Raw genomic sequence first — 17,101 nt, 5'->3', positions numbered from 1 at the left:
TCAAAACTAGTCCTCTATGCATCGTTTCAAAAAAGATATTTTTGAAGTTTAAATCCAATATGGAGAAGAAAATAAGTCAACTTTGGATATCATTCAATGTTTTGAAGGGGAATCACAAGTTTGCATTCTGTTTAACATTGTTTGAGTATCATAAAAGGAATGGAATTCCATATTGAAATAAAAGATACAAACAAAACCAAAAACGGTTTGCAAACTATTTAGAATAACCCCGAGTGTCAATCCTTCTATAAACATCATAAATTCATAAATGATTAATGCAGAACAAACATAGATAGTTATATATGTTAAGTAAAAATAATTAGTTGAACAACCGAAAGAAATCCAAAAAGATTTTAAATATGGGTTGAAGATTGTATCGGAGTATATATTCAAAAAAGTTATGGGTACATGCTTTATTGTTTTCAGAGACCAGTCTATGTAATCTATTCATTGATTAGAGATGCAGATTTTCGGATTTTGAAGATGAAAGGTGACTGTGACTATTCATTACACAGTCATACCACTCATTTATATTAACTGATTAAAAAATAATGTAGTTGCAAAAAACGTTAAAATGTTATGACATTGTAAAACTGTTAAAGAAAAAACATACCCGTATTTTGTGTCTGTAGATTTCTAACGACTATATCAAGTTCCTTGACCTTATGGTCTGTGTACTGGAAAATGAATTTCATCCTATTAACATCAGCACTGAGGGAATCCACATTACTTTTAAACTGTCCTATTTTCCCACTGTATTCGTCTACCTTTTCAACTATGATTCCTATTTCAACTTCTGTTTTGGAAATGTCAGTATTTAATTGACTTGTTCTCTCTAAAATGTTTCCTTCTAATGTTTCCAAATCTTCTGCTAATCTTGTCAGTCTATTCTTAATGTGTTCTCCTGTGTTTGACATGTCTTGTTTTAGTTGAGATAGATCGTCTTCAGTTTCATGTAGGTGCCTTTGGAGCTCAGGAAGATGGTGATCAATTTTCATGATCAGGGTTACAGATTTGTTGATTTTCTCTATAGTCGGCAAATGTATCAGCACTTCAGAAAACATATTTTGTATTTTAGCTACATTTTTGTGGACATTTTCGGCTCTATCAACTGTTTCAATAAGCAAACCTTTCAGAGATATCTGGTTTTTTTCTGCATCTGTAAGTTTTTCCTGGATATCGTTTGATTGATCATCAATTGAGGTAATATTGTTTGATATGTTGGAAATAATAGTTTCCATATTGTTAAGTTTATTTTCCATTTCAGTAAATCTTTGTTGTTGTTTTAGTAAATCGCCTTCTAGTATACTACTGGTATACGATATTAAGTTTATTGTCCTTTCATAGTTTGTTAAGTTTTCGTTTGCTGTTTTTATTTTGCTTTCAATATCAACTACACGTTTATCAATTGATACTAATCTTCCCTCTAGTTTGAATAAATTTTGTTCTAAAATAGGTACTTTTTCTGAAAGTGTCTTTAGTTCTTCCAAATATTTTTCATATTTCATCAACACTGCACATTTATTTTCGAACTCGTTTTGAGCTCGAATTATGTAATATACCACACCCATTGTTAACACTACAGTAGGTCTGAAAAGAGGATTGGTAAAATATATCGCAAATCAATTTCAAAACCATTTACAAGTTCCAGGTAAATTATGATATATATACTTTCGATACTCAAGTTCGGTCAAACGATCATGCAGTAGTGAATTATTATTTTCTTGCGACAACTATTTAATTTCAATTTAGGGTTGCAAAATACTATCCATATGTATTTGTGTGTGGAATGTTTTATATCTACTATGAACATGTTAAATAAAACCGAATATACATTTCAGGCACAACAGGAAGAAATAAAAATGAACAGAACTTAATGAGAAAATTGAAGCATTTTTTTCTTCATATTATGTGCACCCTTTCCGAAATATAATAAACAAGTTTAAACAAAAAAATATTTTTGTCGTCTCGAACTTGCAGTATGGCGTTCTGTGTTAACGACATCAATTAATGTGACACTATTCAGTTGCGTTGGTTTTGCATTGAATCAAAGATTTTATCCTTTCTAAGACTAGACTCATTAATTTGAAATATATATAATCAGATGTGGTCGTTTGTTGAAGTGGTTCATAAGTGTTTTATGTTTTTTATATAGAAAAGACCGTTGGTTTTCCCGGTTGAATAGTTAAGCACTAGTCATTTTATGGGGCCCTTTATAGCTTGTTGTTGCTTAACGAGCCAAAGCTCCGTGTTTTAGACCGTACTTTGACCTATAGGGATTTACTTTGACAAATGTGACTTGAATGGAGAGTTATCTCCTTGGCACTCATACCACATCTTCCTATATATAACAGTACCTTAGACATTCAATACCTTTCAAGTTTAAATAAAGGCAGTAGTATACACCTGTTTAAAAATCATTATTCGATTAAGCAAATCCGGGAAACGAGTGCAGTATACATGGCGTTCTCTTGCACAAAGTATTGAAAAGGAATTATTGCATGCGTGTGCTTTGGACATGACTCTATAAACATAGCCAAATTATGAAATATAATGGTAGCATACCGGTAGGTCAACAGTCGGAAAGCAAGCCCTTAGAAACGACCGGTGTTGCTTCTTTCTCAAGACAACAATGGGATTGATATTAAAACCAACCATTCTAAAATTGCGTAAATTTCGCGGAAAAAATAATTTGGCGCCAATTTAGAATCTTTTCTTTTGTCTGTTTTTAAATTGCCATTGAGGTCAGAAATATATTTCGTTTGATTTTTAAAGCATGGTTGATCATGGTCCTTCTTATTAAAGAAAAAAATACTTTTAAAAATATGTTAAATTGGCCTTCTTTTAACAATTGCGTAACGCCGTTGATCGACGTTTGTAAATTATGCGAAATTGTCTGTTAATAGTGTTATTCTTCTTCTTTTGTACACAGATAATCAAAGATTATATAGATACTATATAAAAGATAACTACTACGTATCTCAAAGTTAAAAAAAAAACCAAGTCTAACGTTCTATCAACCCTTAGGAATCCCCACTGGAACTAAATTCCAAACGAAAGACATTTTTTGACATTGTAGTCTTTTGGTCTTACACATCGATGTCAACTGGCATCTGAATACAATGTACACACATTTAGTGTGTTTGTTTGAAAAAAAAGAATGGCAAGTTCAACAGTGAATATTTGACTGGATGAACAATTCTCTTTATAAAGTTGGTGAAATGTTTGACTTAACTATAAACAAGGTAAGGAAATCTTAAACTGTCTTTGCATAGCCTTAACTGCTTTAGATGAGAGTTTGGATGGGGTTAAATGATTATAGAATAATGTCCTTAAGAAATGAAGATTAGAGAATAAACGGTAAAAAAAATGAAGATTAGAGAAATGTGTGGTCTAATTTTTTGAAGATTAGAGAAAAAAGGGGTTAATTTTTTGAAGATTACAGGAAAAAGGGGTGAAAATTAAATGTTTACAGAATAACCCCCCCCCCCCACCACCACCACCACCACCACCACCACCCCCACCCCCTCCCCCTCCCCAAATCAAGAACCTCTGAGATGACTGACAAAAAACTCATTCAAAGTTATATATTTTTTTTTATGTTGAAGAAATCCTGCAAAAGAAAATTAAAAAGTACCGCCAACAACAATTTCATTTTCTGGTGTTGGTGGTGGTTTAGGGGGGGGGGGGGGGGTGGAGGAGGCTATTGTTTTTTTGTTTTTTTTTTAAGTTTGTTTCCAATATTTGGATAAAAAAATAATTTGTTCATTCAGAAATTATAACGATACGATATGTATTTATCATTTTAAAGTTCAACGACAATTTTATTTTCCTTAGTTTAGTGGATAAAATTACATTTATCCTGTCATTATTATCTCAGTGTTTATCATTAAAACGATCACATTGATTTCAAATAATTTTAAGAAAGCACTGTTAGTAGACATTTCAAGAGGCAATGTAAGCTGACTGTAAATTATCTGAACAAGCTCATTTCTTGTCGACTTTATAATTATTTCAAACATTTTAATAGACGTCGGACACTCAACTTTCATAATTCTTGCTTTTTTCAAAGTCATGTTCATTTATTTTTAAAACAGACCAGAATTTTGAAACTTGGAGTTTATAGGCCCTGCGGTTAGGCTACCTTTAATTTTAGAGGCGAATTTAGGGGAAGGCGATCCGGTCAGTCACCCCTTATAAAGGCTACAATTATGGTCAATTCAGACTTTTATAGTTTGGTGCCCCCGGCTACTCCCTTTTTAAAATTCATCCTTTATAGATCCGCATTTAAATATGTTCACTTTTTTGTTCTCTGCTCTATGAATATCTGTCTTTATCATGTAATATTGACAATGCAATCTCATCTGTTAAAGTTGTATATGATGGTCCCACAAAAATGTCGTAAATGCGTAAATTTCATTTTTTTCCCTAGTTTCTCTCAAGCGATAGCGGTACCTTTTTGGTCACTATTTATGTGTTGCGTCGAGATACGAATCGTAACAATTTATAGTGACTGAACAGGTAAAACGAGTACTTCTCATGAAACAGAAAATGAAAACTATACTTGGAACAGTAAAAACTCAGATTGGAACAGCAAGGACGATATGTTAGTTGTACGTCTAGACTTATTGTGCAAGGAAAGCTTCATAATTATATCAATTGACAATTACATTTATAGTGTAAATAACGCTTTTTTTAATCGGGTTTTTCATACATTTTCTGTTCCCATTTTTACAACAATCGTTCAAAAGGCAAAACTAACTTTGTGAAAGTTTCAAATAATGACAAGTGTTTCATTCACCAAAAAATTCGTGCGTTTCTGCGAAAAAAATCACGCGCAATTTTGTGAATGAATGTGAAAAGTAGATCCTTGCGCGTTGCATTCGCGCATGTCATTTGCGTACTGACCAAATAATTTTAATATCAAGGCCAGTCCACTGATACTGACATTATCAGCGAGTACACATCAAAGGAAAAATGTACAAATTACCGATAAATATTAATGTATAAAAATTACAGTTTACGCTATTGCATTTGCGACAACAAGGACAAGTGATTGTGTTATCATTTGTGATACTTAGAATATCATCTTTAATGATAAAATTGTGAATAGAAATAGGGAATGTGTCAAAAAGACAACAACCCGACCATAGAACAGACAACAGCAGAAGGTCACCAATATGTATTCAATGCAGCAGGAAATTCCCACACTCGGAGGCGTTCTTCAGCTGGCCCCTAAACAATTATTTATACTAGTTCAGTGATAATGAACGCCATTTAAAACTCGAAACATGTATGCCATCAAGATGCAGCGTTGCAAAATGAGACGTAAACTAACCATAGAACAAAAAACGATGACGTTTGTAAACAATTAAAAGTTATTGTATAGACATAAAAAAAAATCAAAACGCTCAAATATCTGGGGCCGATTCGTTGCTTATCGCTTTTGTGGAATTGTCAAATGTTCATGTCGACCATTTGGCTAAAATAGCTGTGTTTAAAAAAATCAAAAACTGGATGTTGTAGCGCACTTTATTATAGTTTCTACAAAAGGTTGCTCGACATTGACAAACGATCGGCAATAAACATGCACTGTGTAGCATCACCATCGGATAAATATGGATATTGCAATTGAAAAAAAAACAGTTTCGAATTCAGGTAAGTGATGTACTTAGGGGTGGTTAGGTGAAAAGTAATAAATTAAGAATTTAAAATTGATAGTTTAAGCTGGTAGAGCATTCCTTAAGGATAAAAATAAGCTAAAAATATTGATAGGTCATGGACCTCCTTTTCGAGATATTTGAGATTTAAAATATGGCGGGAAAAGGCTGACTCTGAAGTTTACCTTATGTTTGCATTGGTATTGTGGTATTATTTGGGTCCCAAAACAAAAGAAAGAAAATCAAGAATGTTCTAAAGTTTTGGCAAATGACCTTTCATGAGCTATTTAGTTTTATATGAAAAAATGAATGGGTATTATGGGGCAAAATATTTTACCTTGTTTTGAATGAAAAAACACCAAGGAATCCGAAAATTTTACACGAATTCCAAAACCTCACCGAAGTAAATCCTTCAGTAAAGTTTTGCGGAAGTGATTCATAATAATGTAGCTACTATTTATGGCTATTAAGTATATATCCTTAATTAGCAGTCTTTCTCTTCAAATCTTCAAAACACTGCATTTCGAAAAAAAACTATTTTTCACACAGACATGTAACATATCAAAAGCGGATAAACTGTTCGGCAAATATTTGTTTACTGTACGGGGATTTGAAAAGGTACTTTTTGCTATAATATTAACTCATTGCTTCCTGGTAACTATATTCGGTGGTGATGCTACACACTGATACATACCCTATAACAGTCTGACATAAAAACGGCGGCTGTCATATGCGGACCAAGATCTGCTTACCCTTCCGGAGCACCTAAGATCATCCCAGTTGTTGGTGGGGTTTGTGTTGCTTAGTCTAGATAGTTAAACATGTTGTGTACTGTGTACTAATATTTGTCTGGTTTTTTTTTAGTGATGTAGTTGTCAGTTTATTTTACATCTATAAGATCTATGAGTTTCAGCGCCCCTCGTGTATCTTTTGTAGATATCTTCTGTATCGTTGAGTAGATAATATCAAGTGAAAGTCAATTAATTTCATCATCTTCAAGCACAGTAAAATTCAGAAAATGTATAATTTTATTTTCTATAAACATAAACTGCATTTAAAATTGATTTACCTAGAGCATGATATGCCTAAAAACTTATCCAAATGCACAGGTTTGTATGTACTAAATTTGAGGGAAATATGCCGCCATTTTAAACAAAGGTCCACATGAACCTTAAATAGGAAAAGGGAACGAAATAGTGTCAACATCAAGGTTGACTTATATCTGTTGTTGTTTGTGACAAACAAAAAATTAAACAAAGTATTCTTTTGTAAAACGTAAACAAAACCCTTTTGGTTTAATTGTAAAGGGCACACGCACTGTTGACGTGATGATTTAAAACAAATCGATAAGGATGACCTTCTCCTTGTAAGCTACCATATACGTTATTCAAGTTTGGTTCCAGCCCATGTTAGGTCCTGGAAATATGATCGAAAAACGTCTTTTCTATTTATTTGTAGAGAATATCGCCTTTACATATTGACCTCTGAATCTATAGTACACAGGGAAAATTGCAACATATGTTTAACATTTGTTTTCGAAACATATGAAAAACATATAAAATTCATATGTTTAGGACAAACATATGATAAACATATGTTTACAATGATATGTTTTATATCATATGTAAACATATGTAAGCTAAAAATGTTTTCAAATGTTTTATGACAGATGAAAACATATGTTTAGGTCCAATATGAAAAATGAAAAGCGTATGTCTTTATAAAAAACATATGAAAAACATGTTTTTTATGTGATTTTATAGACATATGTTTTTTAAACGATCAAAAAACATATGTTTTCATGTCGGGCCTAAATATATATTTACATCAGAAGTCAACACACGGTGGGAAAAAAGTTTTCAGATAATTTAGAAACTTAATAATAAATGCAAATTTATAGGAACATGTATGAACCAAACATGCAAATGTAAAAAAATAGTATGATATTCCTTGTGGTAGCAAATGTTACCTTGTACAAGAGTACTAACGTAGAATTCAGATAGACATTAAAAAATTATGTATTTTTATTGATTGTATGTTCGCCTCTTCACCATATTCATCTAATTGTAATTATATCAATTTATAAAACTTAACAACATATTTTGAGAAATGGTTGTCTAAATTTAACTCATAAAATCCAAAACCATGTATGTTCCAGCTCGTCCGTACCAGTATACGTATATGGTCCGGACCAAATACTCATGTGGTTTGCAACATTGACATTTGGACAACGAAATAAAATATCATTACATGAAAGAATTCAATCAAGAGTTAGACTATTCATATAGTTCCCAACTAACGAGAGCACACGTAATGACTTCTTGTATAGATTATTTTTGTGTGTTGAGACCAGGATTGATCAGAACGAAAACTTCCTCTTTGGAAGCATTGGATTGGGTTCATTTTACCATGATATAAAAAAGAAGATATGGTATGATTGCCAATGAGACAACTGTTCACAAGAGACCAAAATGGCACAGACATTAACAACTATAGGTCACCGTACGGCCTTCAACAATGAGCAAACCCATACCGCATAGTCAGTTATAAAAGGCCCCGATTTGACAATGTAAAACAATTCAAACGAGAAAACTAACGGCCTTATTTATATAAAATATGAACCAAAAACAAATATGTATTTTTCTCTGACTATTTAAAGGTTAATTGTGAACACATTAACCTTTACCATTTTCCAGAACGTTTTATAGGTCATCAACAATTCAATGTAGTTAATAAAGGATCTAGGATTAAGACAGACAACTTATTACAACTGCAGCAGCGACCTCGAAATTCATTTAAACAGAAGAAACATTATGATACTGTATCTTAATGACAGAGTTTGCATGATTAAAAACATGTTGTAACCTAAATAATGACAAATACTTTATTCTGAAAATTTACGTAAAAAAGACATGTATCTTGTCAAATTTTGTCTTCTTAAACAAAAGTTTTACAAATTATACTTACAGGGATAACTTAAAGGTGAGTGCTCGTCCAAAAATCTTTTTCGACATGTCTCTAGTTCTGTCTTGTGATGCTGACTGTGAAATTGTTAAACTATCTTTATCCTCTGAGAACTCATTATCCTGGTTTATCCCCAAGTAGTCAGTTGGTGGCTTGTGTTTCTGACGTTTTCTCTGTACTGTCCTCGTCGTCATAATATCAGATTCTCTACAACACATATATAAATACACAGAATGTAGCATTTGACAATATAAACTTATAATGTGGTCCTATAAAACATCAAACAAAGTTTTAACGCCGTTCAAAAGACGTCCAAAGCCGATGTTAGATTAAGTAACAGAAGAGACTATGCATCTTGACAATCAAAAGTAATTTAATAATCACAAAAATGTTTTGATCTTAATATCCCGTAGGTCAATAGTTATATTTTATCGAAGGTACCTGGATTATAATTTTATACGCAAGATGCGCGTTTAGTCTGCCCTAGACTCATCAGTGACGATCAGATCAAAATAGTTTATAAAGCCAAATCAGTACAAAGTTGAAGAGCAATGAGGACCAAAATTTCCACATAGCCAGAAATTTGTAGTACTTTTGCTAATTAATATGCATAATCTGTAAATAAGAATTGTACCACGTGATAATAGTTTGAACTGGACTGGCTTGATGTCATTAAAATATTTAAAACACGGATATTATAAGTTGCCTGTCCCAGTGTTCTTGTTTATAATCACGTTGATATGTTTGTAAAGTTGTCTGGCGGTCAAGATTAAAACAATGAATGCGAATTTAGTGTAATAACATGAGAACCTAGAGTTCAACGACTACACATACAAGGTTTGGAATTGCTTATTCTTTGGAAATTCAAGTTTCAAGTTTCATCCCCGCAACAGATTTTTGTAATGACCTTGTTAGCAAATTTTCAACACGAAGTTTGCAAATTTGACGTTTCAGCCTTTTCAGCCTGTATTTTATACTGCAATGTTAAAAGCCTCTCGCTTCGATTTTTAAAATAGCTCATGAACCTTGATTTTTTGTATCGACATTCATTATGTTTTACTTAGATAGTGTATATTGTTGTGTATATTTATTTTCTGTCCCCGCAACCTGTCTATCACTTAAATTAAAGTTAAAACAGATATTTTTTTTCAAAATTCTCTATCATTTCAATATAATTTCCGTCATCCGTTTCCGATTTCTTTAGTTTAGTCTCGTTTTTTTGTAAAATTGCTTCAAAAACTTCGCGTAGAAAAAGAGTGTTTGTAAACAGTACATTAATTTCTGGACCGATGGCCGGTCTAGCTATGAAAATACGGATTGTCAAACAGAAAACAGCCCATAAAACATGTAACAAATAATCTTGATGAACTTATAAACCATCTTTGAAGGCTAAATTAGCACTCATCTGTCTAAAAATGAATTTTATTACACAATAACTTTCCTATTTTAACAATCCACAGGGGCCAAAATGCGAAACTAAACTCCTAACTGTGTATTGCTACCTTAATATTCAAATAAGCAAAGTGGCGTTGATTTCTGAAAATGAGTTGTACCAAATACGACTAAGGTAATATATTCCTGGGATTACAAAATCCTGAGTTTAAAAAAAAATCATAGTTTTGTAACAGGATATATATAAACAGGACCATATAATTGATATTCATGTCAACATCGAAGTACAGACTACTGGGCTGGTGATACCCTCGGCAAACAGCAATGGCATCGACCAAGTATTGTAAACAGTTACTAGGATTATAATCTAATACACAAGACTCGCGTTTCGTCTACATAAGACTCATCTGTGACCCTCAGATCAAAATAGTTTACAAAGTCAAACAATCACCAAGTTGAAGAGAATTAAGGACCAAAAATTTTTAAAAAATGTGCAAAATACGGCTAAGATAATAAATTCCGGGGATTAAAAAATCTTTAGTTTTAAAAAAAAAATCAAAGTTTTGTAACAGGAAATTTATAAAAATGACCATATAATTGATATTCATGTCAACACCGAAGTGCTGACTACAGGACTGGTGATACCCTCAATGACGAGACGTCCACCAGCAGTTGCATCGACCCAGTGGTGTAAATAGTTTTCAAAGTAATCAAAATTATAATTCTTTACGCAAGACGCGCGTTTCGTCTACATAAGACTCATCTGTGACGCTCAGATCGAAATAGTTTATAAGTGTAATACCACCAAATCATGGTACGTCACATCCGGTTGTATACGAAAGTAGGTGTAAACAAATATTCCCTTGAATTTGACAGTTGTAGAAAATTAACCCTGCATTTCAATGCACTTAAATTTTTGTGAGTCATAAAAATGTATGTTGGGTGTCTGAAAGCATCATTCTTTTTTTTTTGATTGTCGTATAAAATATTTTGGAAAGTTAAGGTTACATAGTTACCAAGGCAGTTAACCAGTAAATAACAGTGTAAAAATTGGGTTGTTTACTTCCGGTGATGGTTACCTTCTTATATGCAATTAAATGTAGTGTGAAATTTTCACTGTAGCACTGAAAAGGATTAAACTTTATTCATGCAAAGTATTTCTTTGGTTGAAATAAAGGTAACTATTGTACATTTTTTTTAAAAGTGCAAATTTAACAAAGACTAATAGGAGAAAATCAATGGTGGTTTTACACCAAACCAAACAAGTACAAAATTGATGAGCATTGAGGACCAAAAATTCCAAAACATTGTGCCAAATACGGCTAAGGTCATCCATTCCTGGGATACGAAAATCCATAGAAAGTAAACACATGCTGTAACGGTATGTTCGTGTTTCTCCAAGGTTTGATATCAAAGATGATTTCTGTCGAAACTACTTGTTCTTGAGATTTTTTCCTATGACGTAGATTTCTTAGGTGCGCATGGTTAACGTGCTTAGCATTATTTTCATACGCTAAACATTTAAGTCATTGTTAGTGCATGGTCCTTCGTTAGTAAAATGGTTTATTTACTTTCCAGTGATAAGTTACTTAGTTTCCGAAAGCCATCGTGTCGATGGTAATCTAAAGTATTCAGATGTCTTCAAGGCTTGTAAGCCCCACGTCTACAGTTCCAAGATCAAAAATGCACAAAAGCAAGACCTTGGATTAAGAAAATCGTCACAAAATTTGTTTAAGTTATAAATAAAAGAACAAACAACACGATGGTTATGTACAGCCGTTCTTGTACAATTTGAACACATCAGCACAGAAAAATCTCTCGGACTCGGAAAATCTCTTACTCTCTTCACGTCAAATATTACCCTTGCTACAACATACGAGGGATCCATAGTTGGCTTGTTGCAAGGTAAAGTTCCCTTATATTCCATATTTCTGGTCCTCAATCCTGGATGACCTAATTTGTAGAATCTAGCTATTGTTGTAAATGTTAATTTTATATTTTCCTGAATATGCATTAAATATTTGTCAGTGGAATTAAGGTATGTAACACTCATTCAATCGAACAAACGAGTTATACGCATGCAGTTTTAAACAATCACTAACTGCGAGATGTATATTATTTTGTTCAATCATTAATGAAAGTGAAATTTTAAAATAATAATTCGGTTTTAGATGCAAGCTAAGTATGGTTCAATTTTGTCAAAATAAGCTAAAAAAACATTGATGAACTCATTGAATCCGTACTCATATGAGCTTAAATTAAACCCCTTACCTAGTGGAAGATAACGCATGCATTGTGGTGTTAAGTTATTTAAAACAAATATCAACAGTGAAGGTGAAACAAAGGTTTACTGATTCACCCACAAAAAATCATTATTAAGCATGCAGGTAAAAACGATGATTACCATATATTTTAAGTATATAATATGAAATTAAAGAGACCTAGTAAAATCCGATTACATGATTTCCCTTTCTATTTCTATTTATATCTATATTTATGTTTATATCGCTTACATGACGATCGGAGGTATTCGGAAGTCAACTCGATAGTAACAAAGATGACGTCAAGACAAAAATACATATAAAACAAAGCTACATATTATCGAGTCCATGCCCTGTAAATAGTTTTTTTTAAGACTTTTATAACTTGGATAAATGTTTTACATGGTTATGATATGAGAATTTGATTCAAATAGGTGAACATGACTTTGACAGCTAATGCCCTTTTACAATTATTGACAGATTTATTCAACAAATAAATATAAATAAAAAGACAGTCACAGTTTACATATATACATAATTACAAATATATTATTGATAATCTGTACAATATTCCTTTACTTTTGAACAGAAATTTATGTGAAAATTGCTGTACATTTGTTATCAATGATACAATAATTATATATACTTTTTAAACCCATTATCATAATAAACAATAACTCTTTGAATATTTTTCATAAATTTTTTTAAAATGTTCAATAAAAATGTGTATATGTTTGTCAATCTTTCTGTCTTATTTTCTTGTTTTTATTGATATGCCATTAACGACCCCTTTAATTTGGCAACAACTTATTTGATTTGTACTATACAGAGCGTACCAAATACAGACAACAGTAGTATACCATTTTTTGAAATTCATAAATCAATAGAGAAAACACAAATCCAGGTAAAAAAATAAAACTGAGGGAAACGTATCAAATATAAGAGAACTACGACACAACAGAAACACAACATTAAAATGTAACACACGCAGAAACGAACTATAATATAACAATGGCCATTTTCCTTAATTGGTACAAGGCATATTAAGAAAAAAACGGTGAGTTGCACCTGGTTTTGTGGCATGCCAAACCTCCCGCTTTAATGGCAATGTTAATAATAACATTAAAATGACAACATTACATATAAATGGGAGAATGTAGTTTTCAAAGGTACCAGGATTATAATTCTAATACGCCAGACGCGCGTTTCGTCTCCATAAGACTCATCAGTGACGCTCAGATTAAAATAGTAGAAGAAAATATAGAACAGAGAAACAAACGAAATATAGTCAAAAGGTACTAAAGCAAGTTGGTGTTTCGACTTAAAACTTGAAAACAATAATACTCCATCTTTATGTTAGATGAACATTTATATCTAAAGACTATTTTACATTAATCACCTAACAATCATCAAATGCCGAAAATTCATCATAGAAAGTTTACTTCAATATAAGTTTATGATATACATGATATAGTCATAGGCATTCTGTAACAATCGAAAAATCGAAATCGAAAGTAGAATAATGTTCAAATAAAGAGCCATACTAATGTTTACAATTAATTGATCTAAACGTCAGCTTCTATAATACAATGCTTCTAATTACTATTAGCGTGTTAGCTGAGAAGAAGTTATAATAACTGATTTGCTACTCTACCTTTGATGGTCTTATATGTTACAATCTACCATAAGCTACTTTAATACGTGATCGACCTTAAACGAAACTAATCGTGGCAAATGTATATGATAAAAAGAGGTAAGATAAAAGATAAGTTTATTTTATTATAGTGTCACATATTTATTGACATAAGAAAGAACACAACATATTTATATCACCAGTTAAAACATTCAATCAATACCCAGCCATAATATTGACTTATGAGACACTTTTAAAATTCTATATTTACAGTAAATTCTTATAAAAAACTTTATTTACACTAAGTTACAATCGCATTGTCTGTTTAATAAAAAAATAAATAAATAAAAATTAATCTAGACGATTACAAATCAAATAAAAAATTATAGACAAAATATAATGTTAAACTTTAATAGTATAAGAGTTAATCATATTGCAATCCATTAAATAAAAATTTGTTTTACTTCAGTAAACAATAATAATTTAAAGTTAAAGCAAAAATATCATTAACCCTAATCATGTTATATCATTAGTCGAATGTGAAAAGTTTTCGACGTAAAAACAATTAATGACGACTCTTACAAAAATATTGCTGTATTTCTTCGCAGTTCATGATATAAACAAATTGATAGATCATTTAAACATACATAAAAGTTTATTATTAGAGTTTTCTTTTGTTCTAATAAAATTATACAAATATAGACGAATGTCTTTCCTGCTATTTTTGAAATATTATGACACAATTCAACAGAGGAAAGTACCAAGCTTCTTTATAACAAAGCAATTATCGATTAACAATTATTTCAACCTAAATTAGAATATGGAGGAGTGGTATAATTGCCAATAGAGTTAGCTATCCACCCTAAAGTACAAATGCAATGGATGTAAGCAATTATAGGCAACTTTAACCTTCCAAAACGAGAAAACTCCATACCGTATAGTCGACTATAAAAATATGAAACCATTTAAGTGAGAAACCAATACCAACCACTGAATTAAATGCTTTAACTTTGGAGCCCATTAAAGGTTTATAAAGACTTTTAATGTGTAATATTTTTGTTAGCGCTCTACATCCCCTTACCCTGAGACAGTTTTGTATCAGTTATACAGATGTCAATTGCTTAGAGTTAACTTAAGTAGACAGAACTTCGGTGTTGACATGAATATCAATTATGTGGTTATTTTAATAAATTTCCTGTTTACAAAACTTTAATTTTTTCGAAAACTAAGGATTTTCTTATCCCAGGCATAGATTACCTTAGCCGTATTTGGCACAACTTTTTGGAATTTTGGATCCTCAATGCTCTTCAACTTTGTTTTATAACTATTTTGATATGAGCGTCACTGATGAGTCTTATGTAGCCGAAACGCGCGTCTCGCATACTAAATTATAATCCTGATACCTTTGATAACTATTAATATATCAGTACGAAACACACATTAACATAAAATAGACATAAGGCAATGTTAATTACGGACAACCTAGTTCTTGTCCATGTAAGTGAATAGTGTTTCCTGACAGTGTGTGAAAAGGTCATTTAAATAGAACAAAATAAAAAAAAAGCAATTTCATCAGACGTGTGAAAGAGAACGCGTGGTTATATTGTGCTGTTTTTATGTGCCGCCCTGTCTTGTTTTACGTTTACGATTTTATAATGTGGTTAGTCAGCATGTTGACATGAATATTAATTAATAATTTTGATAAATATTAGCATGTTTAAATGTATTATTGTATTGTTTATTTGTATATTTCTCCGTCCTGAATGTTCTTGCATTTATTTGTACTGTAGTCCTGCCGTGTAATGTTGTCCTTCTTGCGTTTTATTTAACACTGCCATAAAAGTGCGAGGTTTGGCTTTCCAAAAAACCAGGTTCAACTGACCGTTTATTTTTCTTAAAATGTCCTGTACCAAGTCAGATAATAAGCAGTTGTTATCGTATAGTTCGTTAATGTGTGTGTTACATTGCTGTTTGATTTTTTTGTTGCACTTCAGTGCTTCTGTTGAATCGTTTTTTCCTCTTATAGTTGATGTGTTTCCCTTGGTTTTAGTTTGTAACCCGGATTTGTTTTCTCTCAATCGATTTATGACTTTCGAACAGCGGTATACTACTGTTGCGTTTATTCATCAAACAAAGCAAGGAATTATTTAATAATTTAAATGTGTAACAAACGAATTATTTTGTTTATTATAGATAGAAATGAAAACTCTTGACACACAAAACAAATGTCAATATTTTTTTACAATGATTACATGTGAATAAAATATGGAACAATGTCAAACTGATTGTTTTCCAATGAGCGGCAGATTTGTGTTAGTAGCACTCACAAAGATTGATAATGTCTAGATTTAAAGCAAATATATTATAGTTATTATCACAATACAAATGATCCATTAGCACAGAAGGAATCTTATATTTTCCCATGTAGTAAAAAGGAACAAAATCTATATTAGATGATGCAAAGTATCAGGGATCAATTTTTTGGCAAAGCAGTCAGAACATTCAATTTATAGGAATCTATGGTTGGTTTTCAACTAACATGCATATCTTTCTTTTTTTGTTAGAGTCTAATGTCAGCTATGTCAAAGCAGCAACATTTTATGAAAATAAGTAGAGTTACAGAGACCATATAAAAATACCCCGACTTTTTGACACATCCCTGACATTCGATTACAAAAATAAGAAGATGTAAAAAGATTGCCAATGAGACAACTAGGAGTTTATCAACACAATTGAACAATTTTAAAGATTTTATATAAAGCTCTTAGTTTGAGGTATTTACATTCAGTTCACTCGTTATTGAGTGAGTTGAGACTCAATCCTAAATCTTTAAGTGTGATTTACAAAGAAAGAAAACGAGTTTTGCTTTTCTTCTCGTTTTCCTTTCCGTCTTTTAACTCAAACATACAGAGAAAGCTTTATCTTAGATGGATTTGTCTTTATTATAAGTTCTTGTCGAATATCTCCTTAACTGTTTCGGTTTTTATGCATTATCAGCTTTCAAATATGTGGCTTTGCGCGTTCCCGATGAACGTAAATCCACATAAGATTCAAACGCATGAACTTAATGTTTGTTATTTTAATTTTTTTTTGTGTGTGGAAATATTGGAACTATTCAGTCTTTTCTAAGGCACTGGCCTCTATATTAGAAAGTATCACTATGTGAGCTACCAAATCTATAAAATGTAAAC

General features: G+C 31.7%; 1 protein-coding gene and 1 long non-coding RNA gene across 3 annotated transcripts in view; both read right to left on the bottom strand.

The window, feature by feature from the left end:
• LOC143079076 (uncharacterized) overlaps positions 1 to 17,101 on the bottom strand; it is an 85,860-nt gene that overhangs the window by 15,613 nt on the left and 53,146 nt on the right. Inside the window, exon 1 of one of the 2 annotated variants that reach the window (XM_076254241.1) lies at positions 614 to 1,058. The exons of the other annotated variant lie outside the window; for it this stretch is intronic. Within the exon in view, the coding sequence (XP_076110356.1) occupies positions 614 to 998 (385 nt within the window). The 5' untranslated portion in view covers positions 999 to 1,058. Of the gene's footprint in view, positions 1 to 613; positions 1,059 to 17,101 lie in introns of those variants that run through there. 2 annotated transcript variants of the gene reach the window in all.
• Positions 1,107 to 13,988, bottom strand: LOC143078011 (uncharacterized). Its single transcript, XR_012978992.1, has 3 exons — positions 13,932 to 13,988; positions 8,628 to 8,831; positions 1,107 to 1,590 (listed from the first exon to the last, which is right to left on the bottom strand). It is a non-coding gene; the product is annotated as an uncharacterized LOC143078011 (long non-coding RNA).

This window comes from Mytilus galloprovincialis, chromosome 6 (genome assembly GCF_965363235.1).
Source record: "Mytilus galloprovincialis chromosome 6, xbMytGall1.hap1.1, whole genome shotgun sequence".
Classification (NCBI taxonomy): domain Eukaryota; kingdom Metazoa; phylum Mollusca; class Bivalvia; order Mytilida; family Mytilidae; genus Mytilus; species Mytilus galloprovincialis.
The sequence above is the reverse complement of the archived record's forward strand: the minus strand, read 5'-3'. Positions and strand labels throughout refer to the sequence as shown.